At 34.4% G+C, this 19244-nt stretch overlaps 1 protein-coding gene across 1 annotated transcript in view; it reads left to right on the plus strand.

Annotated features, from left to right (window-relative positions):
- Nucleotides 1-14915, plus strand: part of LOC149794204 (CBP80/20-dependent translation initiation factor-like) — a 30157-nt gene extending 15242 nt beyond the window's left edge. The window contains exons 3-5 of the mRNA XM_089968313.1: nucleotides 907-1106; nucleotides 4562-4653; nucleotides 9395-14915. Coding sequence (XP_089824439.1) covers nucleotides 907-1106; nucleotides 4562-4653; nucleotides 9395-9530 — 428 coding nt within the window. The 3' untranslated portion in view covers nucleotides 9531-14915. The remainder of the gene's footprint in view (nucleotides 1-906; nucleotides 1107-4561; nucleotides 4654-9394) is intronic.
- Nucleotides 14916-19244: the final 4329 nt, after the last annotated feature.

A 19244-nucleotide genomic window follows, 5' to 3' on the forward strand; every position in this document is an offset into this window, starting at 1 on the left:
TAAGACAGAATCATGGTACATTTCACTGTAAATTGTGTAAGACAGAATCATGGTACATTTCACTGTCTGTGTGTAAGGCAGAATCATAGTACATTTCGCTCTTTATATGTGTAAGACAGAATCATGGTACATTTCACTCTGTATATGTGTAAGACAGAGTCATGGTACATTTCACTCTGTACATGTTTAAGACAGAATCATGGTACATTTCACTCTATACATGTTTAAGACAGAATCATGGTAAATTTCACTCTGTACATGCTTAAGACAGAATCATGGTACATTTCACTACATGTTTAAGACAGAATTATGGTAACTTTCACTCTGTACATGTGTAAGACAGAATCATGGTACATTTCTGTCTGTATATGTGTAACACTGTCTTTTTATCTGTTTACATTTCACTCTATACATGTGTAAGACAGAATCGTGGTAAATTTCACTCTGTATTTGTTTAAGACAGAATCTTGGTACATTTCTCTCTGTAAGACAGAATCATGTTCTCTCGGTAAAATGTATTTCAGTGCAGATACTTATTGTTAGTCGTAAAACTTCAGTTTTTGTTAAATATACTGTATATACTTGCTAATAAGTCTAACTGGACAACATTACACAATTCCCTGGCATATCTGAGTTTTTGCAATTTATTATGAAAAATCAGTCAAGCAAACAACTTTGACCCTGGTCTGTATTTGAATTAAGTGGTGGCATATCAAGGTCTGTAATGTTTGCAGTTGGACTCAACTTAGAATAAAGTATATATCAGAATGCAAATGAAACATTTCGCTAACTTTTTTCATTTTATTATTTTAATACATTGAAGATTATTTGATACAACATTCACTATAACAAACATGAAATACTATAATGTGTATGCTTTGATTTATTATTTTGCTTTATTTTCAGTGAGAGAAGAAATTAGAACCAGTTCTAAGTCAAAATATCTTAGTTTCCTGACTTTAATGTGTCAGTTGTTTGGCATAATGAAAACAGCATCAGGAGAGTCTTTAAGAGTCCTTGTTGCACCACTATATGATTGTCTAGAACTTATAGTCAACACACAGGGTGCAGATGATGATGATGAACTGGAGTGTCTCTCCTTGCAGGTGAATTCAAATGTCTAGTATAGTCTTGTGTGTCTGAATTTAGTTTGTGCAACTCGTGACAGCCTGGATAATAAACGTAACTATATGCCTTTAGCTTAAATAAGTGAGTTTATAGATAGTTTATAGATGCTTATTATTGATATTGAAATTTACCCTTGATAATAATACATGTAAACTTCGTATGTTTACACTTACAACAGAATTTAAGAACATATTACATGAAATGGTTGATTTGATTACAGAAAAAAGATGAAATAAAAACAGTAAATAGATCGGTATGTTGCAAAGATCACTTTTTGCAGACTTGTGGCAAAAATGAAATTTTTGGCATACTCTTAGCTAATGCAAACATAATTGACCTAAATGTTATATTTGTGTTTGTTGTTGTGTACCATTATGCTTTAAGCCTTTGTCTTGGTTTTTTTGATGCAGACTCATACACTAGATAAACCATTCTTTGTTACACACCAAATAAATTGATACAAAAAGGGATACACTGAAATCAAGTACAGAAAGCCTGAGGTGTAATGAATATGCAAAGCAGGAGTCATTGAATATGGAAACCCCAAGTATGAATCTCAGCTTTGCAAGGTGGTGGAAACTCCAAGTACACATCGCATGTCAGGAAACCATGAGTTCTGAAACTTTTAAGTACGCATAACAAGGCAACTTTGATACTTGAGGAGGACATGGATAGAGAAGCTACAGTCTAACTCGTGTCTTGGTCGTTTCTTCCATTTGTCATTTAAACAATGGGATGGGTAGCTTCCATTCAGACGATGCATCAAGATATTTCATCATAACATACATGTTTTCTACATGCACTTGAAAAACTGCACCATTGAGACCATGGCTGACATTCACTGACTTTATTGACAATTACTCAACTCTTGGTAACAAATAAAGGCCTTCTATGATTTGACATTTTGACATTAGATCTGTTTTAGACCTGTCTTGCTTTTTCGCTGAAATTTCATTCATAATGACGTGTGAATAAAAATGTATTGAATGTGTATTTACTCACTTGCTCAGATGAAATGACCTATGTCGTTTAATATAACTAAACAGTGTTCTTTTGAATCAAAGTGTACCTCCACTTTCTTAAGTTTTGTTCATTATTACATGACATCTGTTGGAAAATATTACAAAGATGGCAAAATCCCCTGCTGGAGATAAGAGATGGTCTATAGTCCTGCACACTCTGTCCAGCATTGCAGTGTGATTGGATTCCGTGCATGCTGTATCCTGTCTTGCACTATGTAATCAGGGATGTCTGTATTTGTTGATTCCTGTCTTGCAGGGTGTACATTGGGTTTCCATAATTGTGATTCCTGCTTTGTAGGGTGTTCACATGGTTTCCATACTTGTGGATTCCTGCCTTGTGATGTGTACTTGGCATTTCTGTACTTGTGGATTCCTTCCTTGCCAAATGCTCCAATTTGTACATGGGGATTTCAATACTTGCTTATTCTTTACTCGCGAATTCAGTCCCTGTGACCAAAAAGTTACATTTATAAAATGTTGCAATACTTACAAGCTACAGAAATCTTATTCGTATCCTTGATAGAACATTTATTACACCAGGACTTTTATAATTAGCAGATTTGCTCAGGCATTTGTGGCCACATTAGATGTATAGTTTTAGAGCCAGTCTATTCATAGTCAGAAAAATTTTGTGTAATTGTTGTCTTTTGTTTAATTACTGATTCAGAGAGTGTGCAAGGCCTTTATAAATAAATTAATGGTTTACTTATAAACTCCTCTGATTGCACAGTAATTATCATAAATACTCACTTTAATTAAAATGCATTGGCAAACAATGTAGACTCTAATCTGCTGTCACATTATGTGCCATGGCAAATGCAGATCTATGTAGTATGCAGTTGGACTTATAAGTGAGTATAGATGGGAATTCAATTACAGTATTTTTTTCATGACAAGACTATGGGACTTTGCTAATAAATTAGACAAGAAGTACAGACCTTTACCTTTGTTGGCCATATTACTTAAATAGGCAAGACATACTCTCTTCACATATCATCATGTAAACATTAGACAGACAATAATCTTAGCAGGGATCCTACATTTTTAGTTGAATACAGCAGTTGATGTTGAAGATATGTGACTGACAATCTTTAGCCAAAACTTAAGCATTATATACAGTGAAGAAACAGTTGAATAATTATCTCCTTGAATGTCAGTGTAACTTAAGACGTATTGTAATATTATACCAAAGTTTCATTTGAATGCAGCAACAAATGTAAAATACCTGTTATCTTTCAAAACTTTAACACAAAACATTTAATAATGTACACAGTGGTGAACCAAGCTTTCTTCTTAAGCAGGCTAGACTAGCAAGAAACTCGTAACACAGAAGCATGTCAAATTTAGACATACTGAAATATTATCATAAAGTTTTAGTTGAATGCAGCCATTAATGTTAAAGCTGTTATTTTGAAAACTTGAACATCATTGATCATGATGCTTATGCCTATGAGGGAAGACAGGGACTCCTAGCATAACACAAACAGGTGATGCAGACAAGACAGGGACTCCTAGCATAGCACAAACAGGTGATACAGACAAGACAGGGACTCTTAGCATAACACAAACAGGTGATACAGACAAGACAGGGACTCAGCATAACACCAACAGGTGATACACAGACTGTTGGAGACAGGCAAGACGGGGAAAACACAGGTGAGACAGAGCAGACAAGGAATCCTAGCATAACACAGACAGGTGATACAGGCAAGACAGAAACTCCTAGCATATACATGTGAGACGGGAAAGAAAGGGACTCCTAGCATATCAGGGGATAAACATCAGACCTACAAAAATATTTGTTTTACTTGAATGCAGCAACTAATGTAGAAGATGTGATTTTCAACTTTAATGCTGATAATGTTGCCACTGGAAAAGTGATTACCGTATCTAACAATGCTTGTGCAGCTGCAACAAAAATGGGAAGTGGGCTTACTATCAAGCATGGGGAGTGTTCTGCCATCAAGCTTGGGGAGTTTACCATCAGGCATGGGTTGGAGGCTTGCCATCAATCATAGGAGGAAGTTTATCATCAAGCATTGGGAATGGGCTTACCATCACGTATGGGGAGTGGGCTTGCTATGAGCATGGGGAGTGGGTCTACCATCAAGCATGGGGGAGTGGGTTTGCCATCAACATGGGGAGTGGGCCCACCATCAAACATGGGGATGGGGCTTACCATCAGACAAGGAGAGTGGGTTTGCCATCATCTTGGAGGCTTCTTACCATCAGTCATGGTGAATGGGCTTACCATCAAGCTTGGGGAGTGGGTTTGCCATCAGCATGGGGAGGGGGTTTACCATCAAGCATGGGCTTATGGTTGAATAAATAAAGGATGCATTTTACAATCCTTTTCTTGTTAAATGCTATATGATATTTGCAGTGTAATCTCTTCATGTTCTTCATTTCAGCTACAGACTATTGGTAAGGAACTGGAAGGACAAGACAAGGCTAGGATGACACGGTTACTTGAAAAAATTAGAACCAAAATCATCAGAGATGGGTTAGTACAGGTCAAATTTAATTTGCAAAAGTTTTTGTATTAATCTGTTGATAAATTAGCAAACCATGTCCCATTGTCAGGACTGTGAAAAAAATCTGACACATATATTGATTAAAAAAACTGCACAGATATCCAGGTTTTCCTTCATACCTACATTAAATGGGGGACAAAATAACACGTTTACATGTTTAGGAAATTTGTAAAGTTGTCTGGCTGCCAGACAAGTGCATTTTTTCTAGTCTTGGCTATGGTATTATGTTAAAATCAAGTTTGCAGAGTTTACATGAGGGTGTGTTCAGATATAATCGGCATGAACTGATGTTTCATTTGTGATTATCTGCAGGGTTTTATTAGGATTTTTCTACGGCTGTTCCATTTAAACATTCATGGCACCCAGGAAATGACAGTTTAATATATGTGTGCCAGGGTACTTTGATTTCACGGAGTTCATATTAAAATGATAAGAAAATTCTAAATTGCATCAATGGGTGAGTATCCCACTTTACAAGTGCCTTGCCTGGGTCCCATGTATGTTTTAAATGGAACAGCTCTTAAGACTAACTGTTAAAACACAGTCAATGCTTTTGCCTCATAGTGGCTGGGGTATATATTAACCAAAGTGTCCATCCATTCATTCTTAACTCTGGCACACACTTGTATGGTCATTATTGAAGATGCTCATATTGATCAATCTAGAAGGTTATTTTCGATTGGGTAATGTTTTTTTTTTTTAATAGAAAATGCTAATTGTGACCTGAGAACTATATAATCTTGTGACTGTGAGGATTTTACCAGTCATGCTTTAACATCTTGCACCTTCAAGTTGTATTATGTTGTGACCAGTGTGTGCTGAATTTTATTTTCTTCAAATTATTGAATTCAGGTGATTATTTTCTCTGGAAATATGAAAGTTATCTGATACAATTCTTGGATAAAGACAGTCACTGGAATTTATGCTGAATTCACACCTAGAATAATATTTCTGGATTCAACATGAGACTGTTGACACATCAGCACTTCCTAGGCTATATCAGACACATCATTGCCTCCAATTTATGATTTCTATGTGACTTGAACTGGGTTTATTAGTAGGACTTGTCTATAATTCAGTATCATGTTACACGTCTATGCTCTTAAATATAAGTAACAGAAAAGAGTGAAGCACAACAAGCTTTGTAAAATTCAACAAATAATTTTCCCTCCTAGAATACAGAGGTAAAACTGTAATAAAAAGGAACACGGTATTACAAATCAAATCCCAAATACAGTGAAACCCCGCTATAACGCACCCCAATTTAACACAAAGTACATGAAATAGTGTATAAATAAATTGGTATCATTATGGAGAGGAGATCGCGTATGGATTCCAATATAATATGATCGTGGCGTGGTTCCTGAAATTGGGTGTAAAATGTTTATTATCATTTTGGGGGAAGAGTTTGTGTATAAATTTTATTATAATCATGGCATAGCTTCTGAAATTTAACAATATCACCAGGTTCTTAAAGTGTTATGCCAAAGATAAACATTATCGGAAATGTTACTTATTACTGATCCAGTATTTTAAAAAAAGCCGCCAGCATGTTTGCTGGGCTTGGTAGTGTTATTAGACGCAATTAGTTGACCAGTAAATAATGTCCGCTTTATTAGCTGGAAATTGAAAGGGTATGAAATTGTACATGCGTTCAGCTTTTTTAAAAATATATAAAAGTAACTCGTGACATTTGCAGGCATACTACACTTAGTTCTCGGGTTTTACATGTGCATGGGGTTGGCTTATGAACATGTTATTAATTTCCTATTTTTTAAAAAAATAAAAATATTTTACCGTTATGGAAAAGCAAGTTCACAAATGCAATTCGTTCTCTGCACTTTGCACAGACAAATTGATTTTCATTTTGGGGAAGAGATCGTGTATGTATTTGAACACAATACGATATATAATACGATTGTGGTGTGGTTCCTGAAATTTTAAATACATGTACGTGTATTTTTCTCGCACCCGAAAAAAATACTTTTTTTAAAGTAAGAGAAATTGTGTGTAAAACGTTTATTATCATTTTGTGGAAGAATTCGTTTATGAATTCAAATATAATACAATCGAGGCTTGGCTTCTGAAATTTCACCAGGTTCTTGAAGTCTTATGCCAAAATAAACATTATCGGAAATGTTACTTATTACTGGTCCATGAGTAAAGCCAGTAAGTCGTCTTTGTGGTTGTCTTCAATTAATTCTGTATACAATCATTGCTCAAACAATAGCCGACATGTGTTTCTTCTTTAGCTGCATACACAGTCAATCAGCAGACAATGCGGTGGTCGATAAAAGATTCTCACAATTTAATAAACATCAAAAAACGAAAGCCGCTGACATGTTTTCTGGGCTTGGCAGTGTTATTAGACACAATCAGTTGACCAGTAAATAATGCCCACTTTATTAGCTGGAAATTGAAAGGGTATGAAATTGTACATGCGTTCAGCTTTACATTTTACTTTAAAAAGTGACTCGTGACCAATGCAGGCCTACTGCACTTAGTTCTCAGGTTTTACATGGGTATGGTGCTTGTTTATGAACTCGTTATTAATATCCTATTTTTTTATAAAAATATTTTACTGTCATGGAAAAGCAAGTTCACAAACGCAAATCGTTCTCTGCACTTTGCGCCATGATTAGTATAGTAGTTATTACACGTTCTTTCGATATTCACAAAATCTGAAGTAAAAGTTACATGTACGCTGAAAGCATGTGTTGATTTGTAATTATTCTGTTGTAGTCGTTCAGACGAATAGGCATACAAGCATTAATTATTGGAAATTTGCAATGGATAAATGTACATGGAAACGCATAAGAAAATTTTAGCAGTATGAAATTTGTACAGACACCGTTCATATATCCTGTAACGTAATGAACCATACATATGCTTTGCCTTTCTTAACCTAATTTTGCTATTCATTTTTTCCATTGAATTCAGACACATAATGATGTTTGACAAAATTATTGAATGGTTTAAATATGTATGCAATTTTTGCAATGGAATTACATATTTTATGTATTAATTTCAGCCCCGATGGTACGATATCAGACAGCAAGTAAACGGTGTTGATACTATGTTTATGCTATATATTAGATGTTGAATTCAGATACAGTGATTAGGAAAAAAAAATATTGAATATCGTAAATCTGTGTGCAATTTTTCAGTGGAATTACATGCATTATAGATGAACTGAATGCCACGATGGCACGATAGTAAATGGTGTTGATACCCTATTCATCATATACATTAGACATGAATACATGTATATGTGCCAATGAGTTGTTCTCTCAAAAAGTAAAATACTGCAAAACCCCACATTAACGCGACCCCGATATTAACGTAATCCAATTTTGTGGACCCAATTATCGCGTTATAGTGGGGTTCCACTGTAATCTTAGATTTACAGGCTCAAGTCCTAATAATTTAAAGTCTTGAATAAAATTCAGTAGAAGGCCAAATTAAATCCAAAGCTGAAGGTGTTGATATGTATGTTATAACCTGTGTAAGGCTGATTTGTCAACAGTCTTTTGTTGGATCACAGTAATATAATTCTAAGTTTGAATTTCCTATATATTCTAGTGAATGTCTCTATCCAAGAATTTTATCAGAGCACTTTTGTATTTCCAGAGAAAATAATTGCTTGAATTCAGAATTTTGAAGAAAAAAATAGATTCCATCCCAAAGTAATACTGGACTCAACATATAATACAACTTGATTGTCTTAGAATTATTACCCAATGGAAAATAACCTTCTAGAACAATCATGATGTTTACAAAATAAATATAGTTACTATTAGAAACTAGAATCTGGACTATGTCAAATACGCTAAGGAAATTCCAAAACATAGAATTAGACCAAAATATACATATTGACTTATATTAATGATTCTGATTTTAAACCCATACACAGTGAGAATAATTTGGCTATGTATTAGTTGTTTACAGAATACATTTAAAAAAAGTCAATTCAGGTCAAGCAGAAATGAACTTAATTTTGGATAAGGTCATATCCAAAATACAATGTATTACAAGAGCTTGTAATGAAATATAAAAAAATTATTAAAAAGATCCCCTAATTAACAAGCAATGCAAATTAAATATATATGTGTACATATGTTGCAGTTGATATATACTGGATATGGCATAACCATAACAAGTACCACAAATAAATTACAAGTAATAGACAATTCCAAAAACTGATTTTATATATAAGATTGAACATCCCATCAATGTCCAGTGATTGGTAATGCATGAAGTAGAATCTGACCTTTTTCTTTTAAATTAATATATCACACACGAGTGAAACAACATTATATTTTCATAGATTTCAACTTATCTAATAAGGTAAACTTCTTGAAAGTTCCATGTGGTTTCCTGACTGGTGGGATAGATTAATTTATGTAAATACATTCCAGTCAGCTGTATTTTTCACATTTACCACATTTGACACATTGCCTCTGGTCACTGATGATGTGACCATTCATTGTATGCCCCAAAAATATTAAAAAATACAGCATCTTTTTAAATATGAAGATATGTCTATACAAAATATTATAAAGCAAATTTTAAAATAAACTTTAGTCATTTTCTGGAGCCTTTACAGAGATCTGTAGTCCTAGTCCATTTGTATTTAAGTAATTTCATGTATGTGGTGGGGCATCGATTTGATTGTTTGTAAACCCATTTAGTTTCATATCCGTATTATAGGTGTTCAGCTCAGACTCGCTGCACACTGCTAGAGCTGGTGGAATGTTACTGCCGTGGATGGAGACAGATTCCAAATGACGTTACAAGATTCTACTGTGATACCATGGCTGACATCCTTGCAGGAATGGTCATTTAAAAAGAACAAGAATATGGAATTATTTAGAAAGAAGAGATTTTTTATAAAAAAATTAAACTTTATGGCACACAGAAAAACATTACAGTCAAGCACAAAAAATATTGTTTTACTGTCATCTCTTCATTGTTAGGAAAACCAGTTTATTGCAAAAGAGAGGATGTTGTGTTCTAGTTTTAAGGCACAGTATGACATCTAAACCAGGTTAAAAATAAACTTTAAGGCAGATTAGGAATGATTCATATATTGGGGGATAAAAAAAAACATATCAGAGAGGTGCAATATTCAATGATTTTAATTGTTTGGGTTCTTATATTTTTTTTAAATGCAGAACTACATGTATGAAGTGTGTGTTTCTGAATGCATGAATAAAACTCGGCTTAAATATAATCTTTTATGGTAATATTGGGCTTTGTAAAATACTGCCTCATAAGCAATTTATGAAACGCTGATGTTTTGTAAAATACTGCTTACTCATGAAATACTTGTGCCTCATTGCAGCGAGGTAAAGGTTTACATTACTTTCTCCAGAACAGTAGATAAGCACATTTGAAGCCAGAATGATTTGTTTTACCAGAGGCAGCAAGCTTTTAGACAAAAGTTTTATTTTCTAGTCACAGCATATAAGTATTTTCCAGTCTCTTTGAAAGCTTCAGTTTAATCATTAGTGTTCCACAGTAATGTCATTGAGAAATTGTAATTACAGGGAAACCCCCAGTATAACCTGATGGTCATAGGGCCATTGTATTATGTTGTGCAATATTGAGACAAGTCAGTGAACTAAAGAAAATGGTGGATGTGTATCCTCACAACTCAACAAGATGGTGGTGGGGGAATTAGTTTAGATACTAACTATGGCAAAGTGTATGTAATTAACCTTAAGTACAGTCATCTTTCATATACTTAAATTAGTTCAGATACTAACTAGGTCAAGTGTGTGATCAACCTGGTGTACAGTCAGCTTTCTTGCACTTGAAATTAGTTAAGATACTAACTAGGTCAAGTGTGTGATCAACCTGATGTACAGTCAGCTTTCTTGCACTTGAAATTAGTTAAGATACTAACTAGGTCAAGTGTATGTGATTGACCTGATATACAGTCAACTTTCATACGGTTGAGATTAGTTCAGATATTAACCAGGTAAAAAGGTATGCAGTTAAACTGAATGCCCTATTTTGGACTGGTAAATTGATTTTGACATGAAGGAACCATACAATACAATAAAGAATGGTAACCTGAAATGATTAAAATGGGGAGGGGGAGTAGTTGCTTGCTTGTAGAGAATTGACTTTCAGGAGGTGGCTGATTGAATGAGAACATGATGAAGCATAAAGGTAGTTATTGGTTTTTGTGTGATATTTTGCTATTACAATTTACAGTTACTTAATATGTTAGGTAAACTGTCTTATCAATGATAAGGATAAGCTTAATGGCATTGTTGTCTGTACTTGAGTGTATATGCCATAATGGCATTGTCAGCTGTACATGATTGTATATGCCATAATGGCATTGTCAGCTGTACATGATTGTATATGCCATAATGGCATTGTCAGTTGTACATGAGTATATATGACATAATGGCATTTTCAGCTGTAAATGAATGTATATGCCATTATGGCATATTCATCTGTACATAATTGCATGTACCATCGTGACATTGTCAGCTGTACATGAGTATATATGCCATAATGTCATTATCAGCTGTACACAAGTTAGTATGCCATAATGACATTATCAGCTGTATGAGTGTGTATGTCATAATGCCATTTTCAGCTGTACATGGGTGTGTGTCATAATGTCATTGTCAGCTGTACTTGAGTGTATATGCCATAATGACATTGTTAGCTGTATATGTGTATATGCCATAATGGCATTGTTGGCTGTACACGAGTGTATTGGTTGAACATGAGTGTATATGCCATAAGGGCATTGTTGAGTGTATATGCCATAATGGCATTGTCAGCTGCACATGTGTATATGCTATAATGGTATTGTCAGCTGTACAACTTGCATATGTCATCATGGCACTGTCAGCTTTACATTAGTATATATGTCATAATGGCATTATCAGCTGTACATGAGTGTATATGCCATAATGGCATTATCAGCTGCACATGAGTGTGTATGCCATAATGCCATTATCAGTTGTACATGTGTATATCTGCCATAATGGGATTGTCAGCTGTACATGAGTGTATATGCCATTATGGCATAGTCAGATGTACATAATTGCATATACCATCATGCCATTGTCAGCTGTACAGGAGTATATATGCCATAATGTCATTATCAGCTGTATATGCGTTAGTGTGCCATAATGGCATTATCAGCTGTACGAGTTCATGTCATAATATGATTGCCAGCTGTACGAGTGTATATGCCATTATGACATAATCAGCTGTACATAATTGCATATGCCATCATTACATTGTCAGCTGTACATGAGTATATATATGCTATAATGTAATTATCAGCTGTACATGAGTTAGTATGCCATACTGGCATTGTCAGCTGGATGAGTGTGTATGTCCCAATGCCATTATCAGCTGTATGAGTGTGTATGTCATAATGCCATTATCAGCTGTACATGAGTATGTATGCCAGTTTCAGCTATACATGAGTTAGTATGCCATAATGCCATTGTCAGCTGTATGAGTGTGCATGTCATAATGCCATTATCAGCTGTACATGAGTATATATGCCATTTTCAGTTATACATGAGTGTGTATGCCATAATGGTATTGTTAGTTGTACATGAGTGTATATGCCATAATGGCATTGTTGGTTGTACATGAGTGTGTATATGCCATAATGACATTGTTAGCTGTACATAAGTGTATATGTCATAATGGCATTGTCAGCTGTACATTAGTATATATATGTCATAATGGCATTGTCAGCTGTCCATGAATGTGTATGTCATAATGGCATTATCAGCTGTACATGAGTGTGTATGCCATAATGCCATTATCAGTTGTACATGTGTATATTTGCCATAATGGGATTGTCAGTGGTACATGAATGTATAGGCCATAATTGCATTGTTGGTTGTACATGAGATATGCCATAATGGCATTGTTGATTGTACATTAGTGTATATGCCATAATGGCATTGTCAGTTGTACAAGAGTGTATATGCCATAATGGCATTGTTGGTTGTCCATGATTTTATATGCCATAATGGCATTGCCAGCTGTACATGAGTGTGTATGCCATAATGGCATTGTCAGCTGTACACGAGTGTATATGCCATAATGGCATTGTCAGCTGTACATGAGTGTATATGCCATAATGACATTGTCAGTTGTACATGAGTGTGTATGCCATAATGGCATTATCAGCTGTACATGAGTGTATATGCCTTAATGGCATTCTCAGCTGTACATGAGTGTATATGCCATAATGGCATGGTTGACTGTATGATGCTTTTAATGGCATGGTTAGCTGCACATGTATTTGTATGCCAATTGATTGAACAAATATTATCAGGCTATAGGCAAATAAATTAGATTAAATAAAAATTATACTTAATACATCAAAGACAATTATGGAGCACTGTTATTAGCTTTATTGTTGATGTACATGTGAGATTAACCAATAATAGCTTTTATGAGAGCAGAAATCGTAAAAATAACTAACTTACAGAAAAGTGTGATTAGAGACTTAGAAATGTTCATAAATAAAAATTTCAAACGACTGGATCCTTTTAAGATTTTAAAGTTCTTAGAGAATTATTTATCTTAAGGATTAGGAAGCCACATTGCAACCATGTTATCTCTTTTTTTATAGTTATAACAAAACATACTGTAGTGGGGTTTCCCAGTATGTGTTAGTTGGAAGAACCCATTACAACATGCAGTGAGTCATATAGTCTCTTGTATTTTAGGATGAGTGTTTTACTTGCCTACATACAAAATTCATTTGAATTTTTAGACAGTGATTGTAACTAAATCAGTTTAAGCAATGGAAAATAGGTTTTGTTTTGACCATACCATCACATAAATACATGATACACCTTATTAAGGCTACAGTGTACCTGTGTGTCAGGGGTTCACTTTGGACCATTCCATCAGAAGAAATCATGGAATAGGGTGTTATGGTTAACAGTATCATTATATAGCATAGCAATTTTTTTAATGAAAGCTGTAGTTGTATGAGTCAAGCATCTGTTGCAAGCGGACATGATTCATTCCATCACTATTCAATAGTATTATTCATTTTCATCCCAGCTAATATGTTTACTTTCTTTCACTAGTGTTAGTAGAGTTAATAGTGTTCATATACACATTTATTCACCATTCATCAGAATAATCATTCAGTTTTGTAACTAAATTAATTGTATAAGGATAATTTTAAAACATTAGCGTGGAATTGATACAAGTATTATTTATTATTCTTTTATCTATTTATCTCTTGATTGTCATGATCAGTCAGTTGGTACCTTTTTCATCATTGCTTGATTCACAGTTAATTTTCTTTTACCTACTGGTTTGTAATTATCAGCTTGCACAAATAATCAATGCATTTATTTTCCTATGCACCTGTTCCAGTTGTTTGCATTGGTATCACCTTTCCTGCAGTGCAGTGAAATGTTCTGACATGTGATACACTTGTATTACTATTATGGTCACTACCCACCTAAATACCAGGATTTCACAGTGAACAGACAGATAAGGCCTTATTTTAGTGAGCTCCTTCAACTTAAGTGTACCATTAAGGCTTTGGTTTAGTGAGTCCCTCCAGCTTAAGTGTACGATTAAAGCTTTGTTTTAGTGAGTCCCTTCAACTTCAGTGGACCATTAAGGCTTTGGTTTAGTGAGTCCCTCTAGTTTAAGTATACGATTAAGGCTTTGTTTTAGTGAGTCCCTTCAACTTAAGTGGACCATTAAGGCTTTGGTTTAGTGAGTCCCTTCAACTTAAGCATACCGATTAGGCTATGTTTTTGTGAGTCTGGTTAACTTAATTGTTTCATTAGGTGCCTTCATGTTTTAATGGGGTTCAGTTTAATAAGACTGCATAGGCTCAAATTTCTCAGTTTTGTGAGTGCCACATTTATAAACTTGTGTCACAGCTTCGTTTTTCTTGAAGAGATTTAATATATGATAATTTGAGTAAAAACAAACATGGATATTAATTTGGCAATTCTTAATTCAGGTTTTTAAGGAATGAATTTATAACAGTACAGAAATGTAAAATTTTTAAATGTTTGGTGTGGGTTTATCATTGTTTTATTTGCCAAAAATGTTTGTTCCAGATATTTTATGTAAAACTAGAGTGTATTAAATGATAATTTCGGTTGCATAAATGTCTGTATCATTTAAGTGAAATGTTGGTTTTATGCAACTTTAGCTTTTTGGAAATTACAAATTAAAGTAACATTAAAAAATGTGTTGGTATTATGTTGTAATTTATCAGTATGCAATCAGTATGAATGCTGTGTATTATTACAAGTAAAACAAAAGGCAGACAGTTTCTGTTGAATAGTATACATGTTTGGAATATCAAGCATGAATACTGATTTAGAAGGCATTGCACAGGATTGTTTTTATGTTTAATTTGAAATAAACATACGTGATGTACAAAACATAATATTGTTCTGACTAAAGTTTGCAACATTCAGAGTGGAGATTTTACTTTACAAATTGTTTAAATTAAGACAAACCTTGCATTCTTATTTATTATGAAAAAAATACAGCATACATTATACAACATGGGCTACCTTTCAACCATTACCCTTCACTTTAGTCACAGTGGATATCACATTACAAAGATTAATATTTAAGTTATGCATGACTGTGCACATTTCGTGACATATCAGACATACCAAATTGTCATATTATTTAGTAAATGTTTCCGTAACAAGATATAAAATTCATAAGATTTGTGTTCCAAAGATCCACTAGTTCAGCAGTGCTTCAGCTATTGATTTTAGAGGCACTGGGTAAGAGAGTTTTTCCTCTTTTTTTCTTCTTCTCCATCTTGTGGCATTTTTGTACATGATAAATGATGGTTGCATATACTGTAAGATTTTCAAACATAAAAATCACACAATTGGCTCTCATGAAGCAAGAATTAATATGAAACAAGTGAAAATATGTTCGAAAAAGCAATTTTTGTAATTTCATCAAAGGTTGTATGTCCTAAGTAAATTAGGAAAAGAATCCAAAATAAACCCCATATATCAAGGTTATCAAGTGATGTCATTTTAAATTTAAAACTACTAGAATTTTGTCCGCTAGAGTTTCTACAAATCAGAGTACAGTATACAATTCTTCTGCCTAGTTTCAATAAATGGAGTGATATTTGTTGGGAATGGGTGACAACATGACAAACCCACATGCACATGATGGTGGCTTTTGCTGTTTGCTGTTTTTATAAAGCAATGCCTGTCAATTTCAGCAACCTTTAACTGCGAGTCTGACTATAATAATTATCAATTATTTAATCAGGTAAAATAATTAGCTGATACATTTGGGTGAGAAACCTTTTCAACCACCACATTGGTGCTTGGTTGTTTTGACTGAACAAATCTACTGGCTATTGTTTACCTTGGATTGAGCAATGATTGTATACAGGATGTATTGAAGACAGACACAAAGCAATGATTGTATACAAGATGCATTGAAGACAGACACAAAGCAATGATTGTATACAGGATGTATTGAAGATAAACACAACGAAGACTAAAATGTCCTTAATGATGATTGTTCAATAATAATTTGATTAATGATGGCTGTCACGTTTGCCTGCCCGCGATTACGTAAGTTAGGAACAAAGGAATGGGTTAGCGCAATGAGTATGTTGACCCTGCACTGTTGTGGCAATTTTGTTTGTACAAGAACTGCCCTGTTAGGTGTTAACATTCGCATATAGATGTTAGAAGCTTTGTTCTAAGAACAAAGGACCCTCAACACTATTGTAAATCTTCCCACTCTGACAGATGGCCTGAGACTCGTCTGTTAATCTGGACCGACTGGGGGTAGAATTGATATCCAATCAGAATTGAGGAAGGGTGGGGCCATAAATTCGAACCAGAACTTAACAGTCAGTCGGACTGATAACGAATTAGTGATTTGTAAGCCGTCGTACTGGTAAAGCAGAATATAATCACTCCGAGGGAGCCACTCGTGATTTGGAGGGAAAACTCTTAGTACATTCTAAGGACAGAAAGTTTCGTAAAGGTCAGTAAGTTATTTGCTCGATTGTTGCAGAATGTTACGGCATTGTAATTGTAATTAAGTGCAGTATGTATATTTACTTACTAGAATCGTTAGTACATAGAACTACCCTTGTATTGTTTAATTTACATGTGTACTTGAGAAATGAGCTATGATTATGTAGATTGCTCGCTCGTCAGAATTAATATTGTATTCGCTATTTAGTTACTTCATAGTAAACTAGTGTATTTATTCATGTGATATTCTAGATTTTGCCATTGTGAATTAAATGGTAGCTTGTAAAATGGCTACAGTGTGTAAATTTAAATATGAATATTTGAATATTTGTGTACACTTGTGGGAGTGTAATGTACAGAAATGTGTCGGATTATTGTGATATTGTTGAGAATAATGAGATTAAGGAAATATATATATTGATGTGACGCAATTTAGTGATTTCTGTATGATAAGTAGGATACCGCTCTTATTGCAACGTTGTTTCTATAAGAACGTGTGTGTTTTTCAATGTGCACAAATGCGTGACCAAAGATGTAGATAACCTTGATCTGATGATTGATTGATTGTTGATTTAGTGTGAGCGAGATGGCTAACACAAAAGCTAACTTCCTTGTGTTTTTCATAGGAAGCTTTTGGGGACAGAATAGTCAAGTCCTGAGTCTCAGAGAGACAGGATAGAAGTAGACAGAGAACAAGGTTCGTTGAAGGAGAAATAGAGAATAGAAGTAGACGAGGAACAAGCCTCATTGAAGGAGAAAGAGAGAAAGAAAAGGAGGAGGAGAAAAGAAGACAAAAGGGGAAGAGGACAGGAAGAATCGGAAGGAGGAAAGCAATTGGCATAGTAAACACAGATGAGTAGAAACCAAGTACAGGGGAAAGCCATCTTACATTAAAATCACGTGATGAAATAGGTTGTCACATGGTCGAGAGGAAGTAGATTGGTTGAGAAATTAATATCGTTTAATTTGTATTAAATTGTTATTCTTTTGGATTTCACCTTTGTGTTCTTAATAATTTAATTGCCGGTATTGCTGACTGGGGGCTCTGAGCTTTACCTCTCTCTATCACTAATTTCACTTCCTACAAAAACGAGCCAGGGTGGGAATTCCTCAGTAATTCAAATAAATATTGGGAGCATCCCACCCCAACGCATAACAGGGAGTCACATAGAACTTCACAATGGCCAGCTACTGAAGGATCCAACACCTTTTAAAAATAAGCTAAGATCTAAGTGCCGTAACTAATGTTTGATACATTTAACACATTAACCCCTGGTGACGAGTTAAAGTGTCAGGAGGTAGTAGCCTACTGCCGAGCTCTGTAGCATCAAGGTCATGTATGATACACTAAAGTGGGTGGTATTATAGATAGGTAGATAGATGTAGCTCTACAATGATACCAAATAATCTGGAATTTCTAGTTGCACTACAAAATACAGAGGGAAAGACATCATTTTTTGAACCCAATTTTTTTCAACCCAAAATTCGCCCGTGGTCAGAATCTGAAATATATGTCTGGATTTTAGAGTTTTTGGTCTCTGATCTAAGGTACACCAGTATGAACTACAAACAGACAGATGAACCTTTGCAAAAAGTAGGATAAGATGGGCATTTGGAATAAAGAGTGGTCTCGATACAAAAATAATGGGTTTGTTAAGCCCAAATTATTTTTTTTAAATCGAACTTTTACCCTTCTGCTCATGTGCAAGCCAAATAGCCAATGAAAAATGATGTCTCTAACACAAGTAGGCAGTATGTTATTGCAAGATCACCTGGAAGATGGTGTTTTCGGACGTATTCAGAACTAGCATTCAAAATGTGTTTTCTAGTCTAATTTCAGACGAAAACGACAAAAACCTCCAGGGTTAATGTGTTAAGAGGAAACTATTACAGATTCTGCAGCATTTATATTTATACAAAGAATCAGTTAACACATTTTGCCAAATTATTGAGTCATTTAGTCTGACACCATAACCATTAAATACATCAAGAAATTGAAAAATTGTGAATGTTTAGGAGTCACTCCACAACTATATTATTATAGCATGGTTTCCATTACAAGGCCATGAATAAGGTCCCAGAGTTCTATAGTAAAAAGCAGTTACTACTATCAACAAATGAAATTTTAATGCATTTATTCCTATTCTGTACTAAACTGAAACTTATAAAATAATTTTGCATCAATTTTAAACAGATCAGTTTGAGGTAGCCTGAATGGGCAATATATGGAATGCAAAATTATTAAAGGTCATTACCTCATTAAGCCTAAGTTAGCAGAGGTTACATAAAGCTGATTAAATATATTCAAAGGTTTATTTTATATTTTTCCATTTATGGTTTACGACTTGATAAACTGTTATGATGGGTAGTCTGATTCAGTCAAAACTAACAAAACTCCTAACTTTGGCAGCCTTTTTAATGTCAACTAATATAGAAGCACATGTGACTGTTCAAGTGGGAAATAATTTAAGACTACCTACGTTGCAATAAGTCGCTAATCTCTACACTAGGTTAATACTTCCATCTACAAAGAAAAGAAACGG

This window comes from Sinohyriopsis cumingii, chromosome 8, assembly GCF_028554795.1.
Source record: "Sinohyriopsis cumingii isolate HCF-2022 chromosome 8, ASM2855479v2, whole genome shotgun sequence".
NCBI lineage: Eukaryota > Metazoa > Mollusca > Bivalvia > Unionida > Unionidae > Sinohyriopsis > Sinohyriopsis cumingii.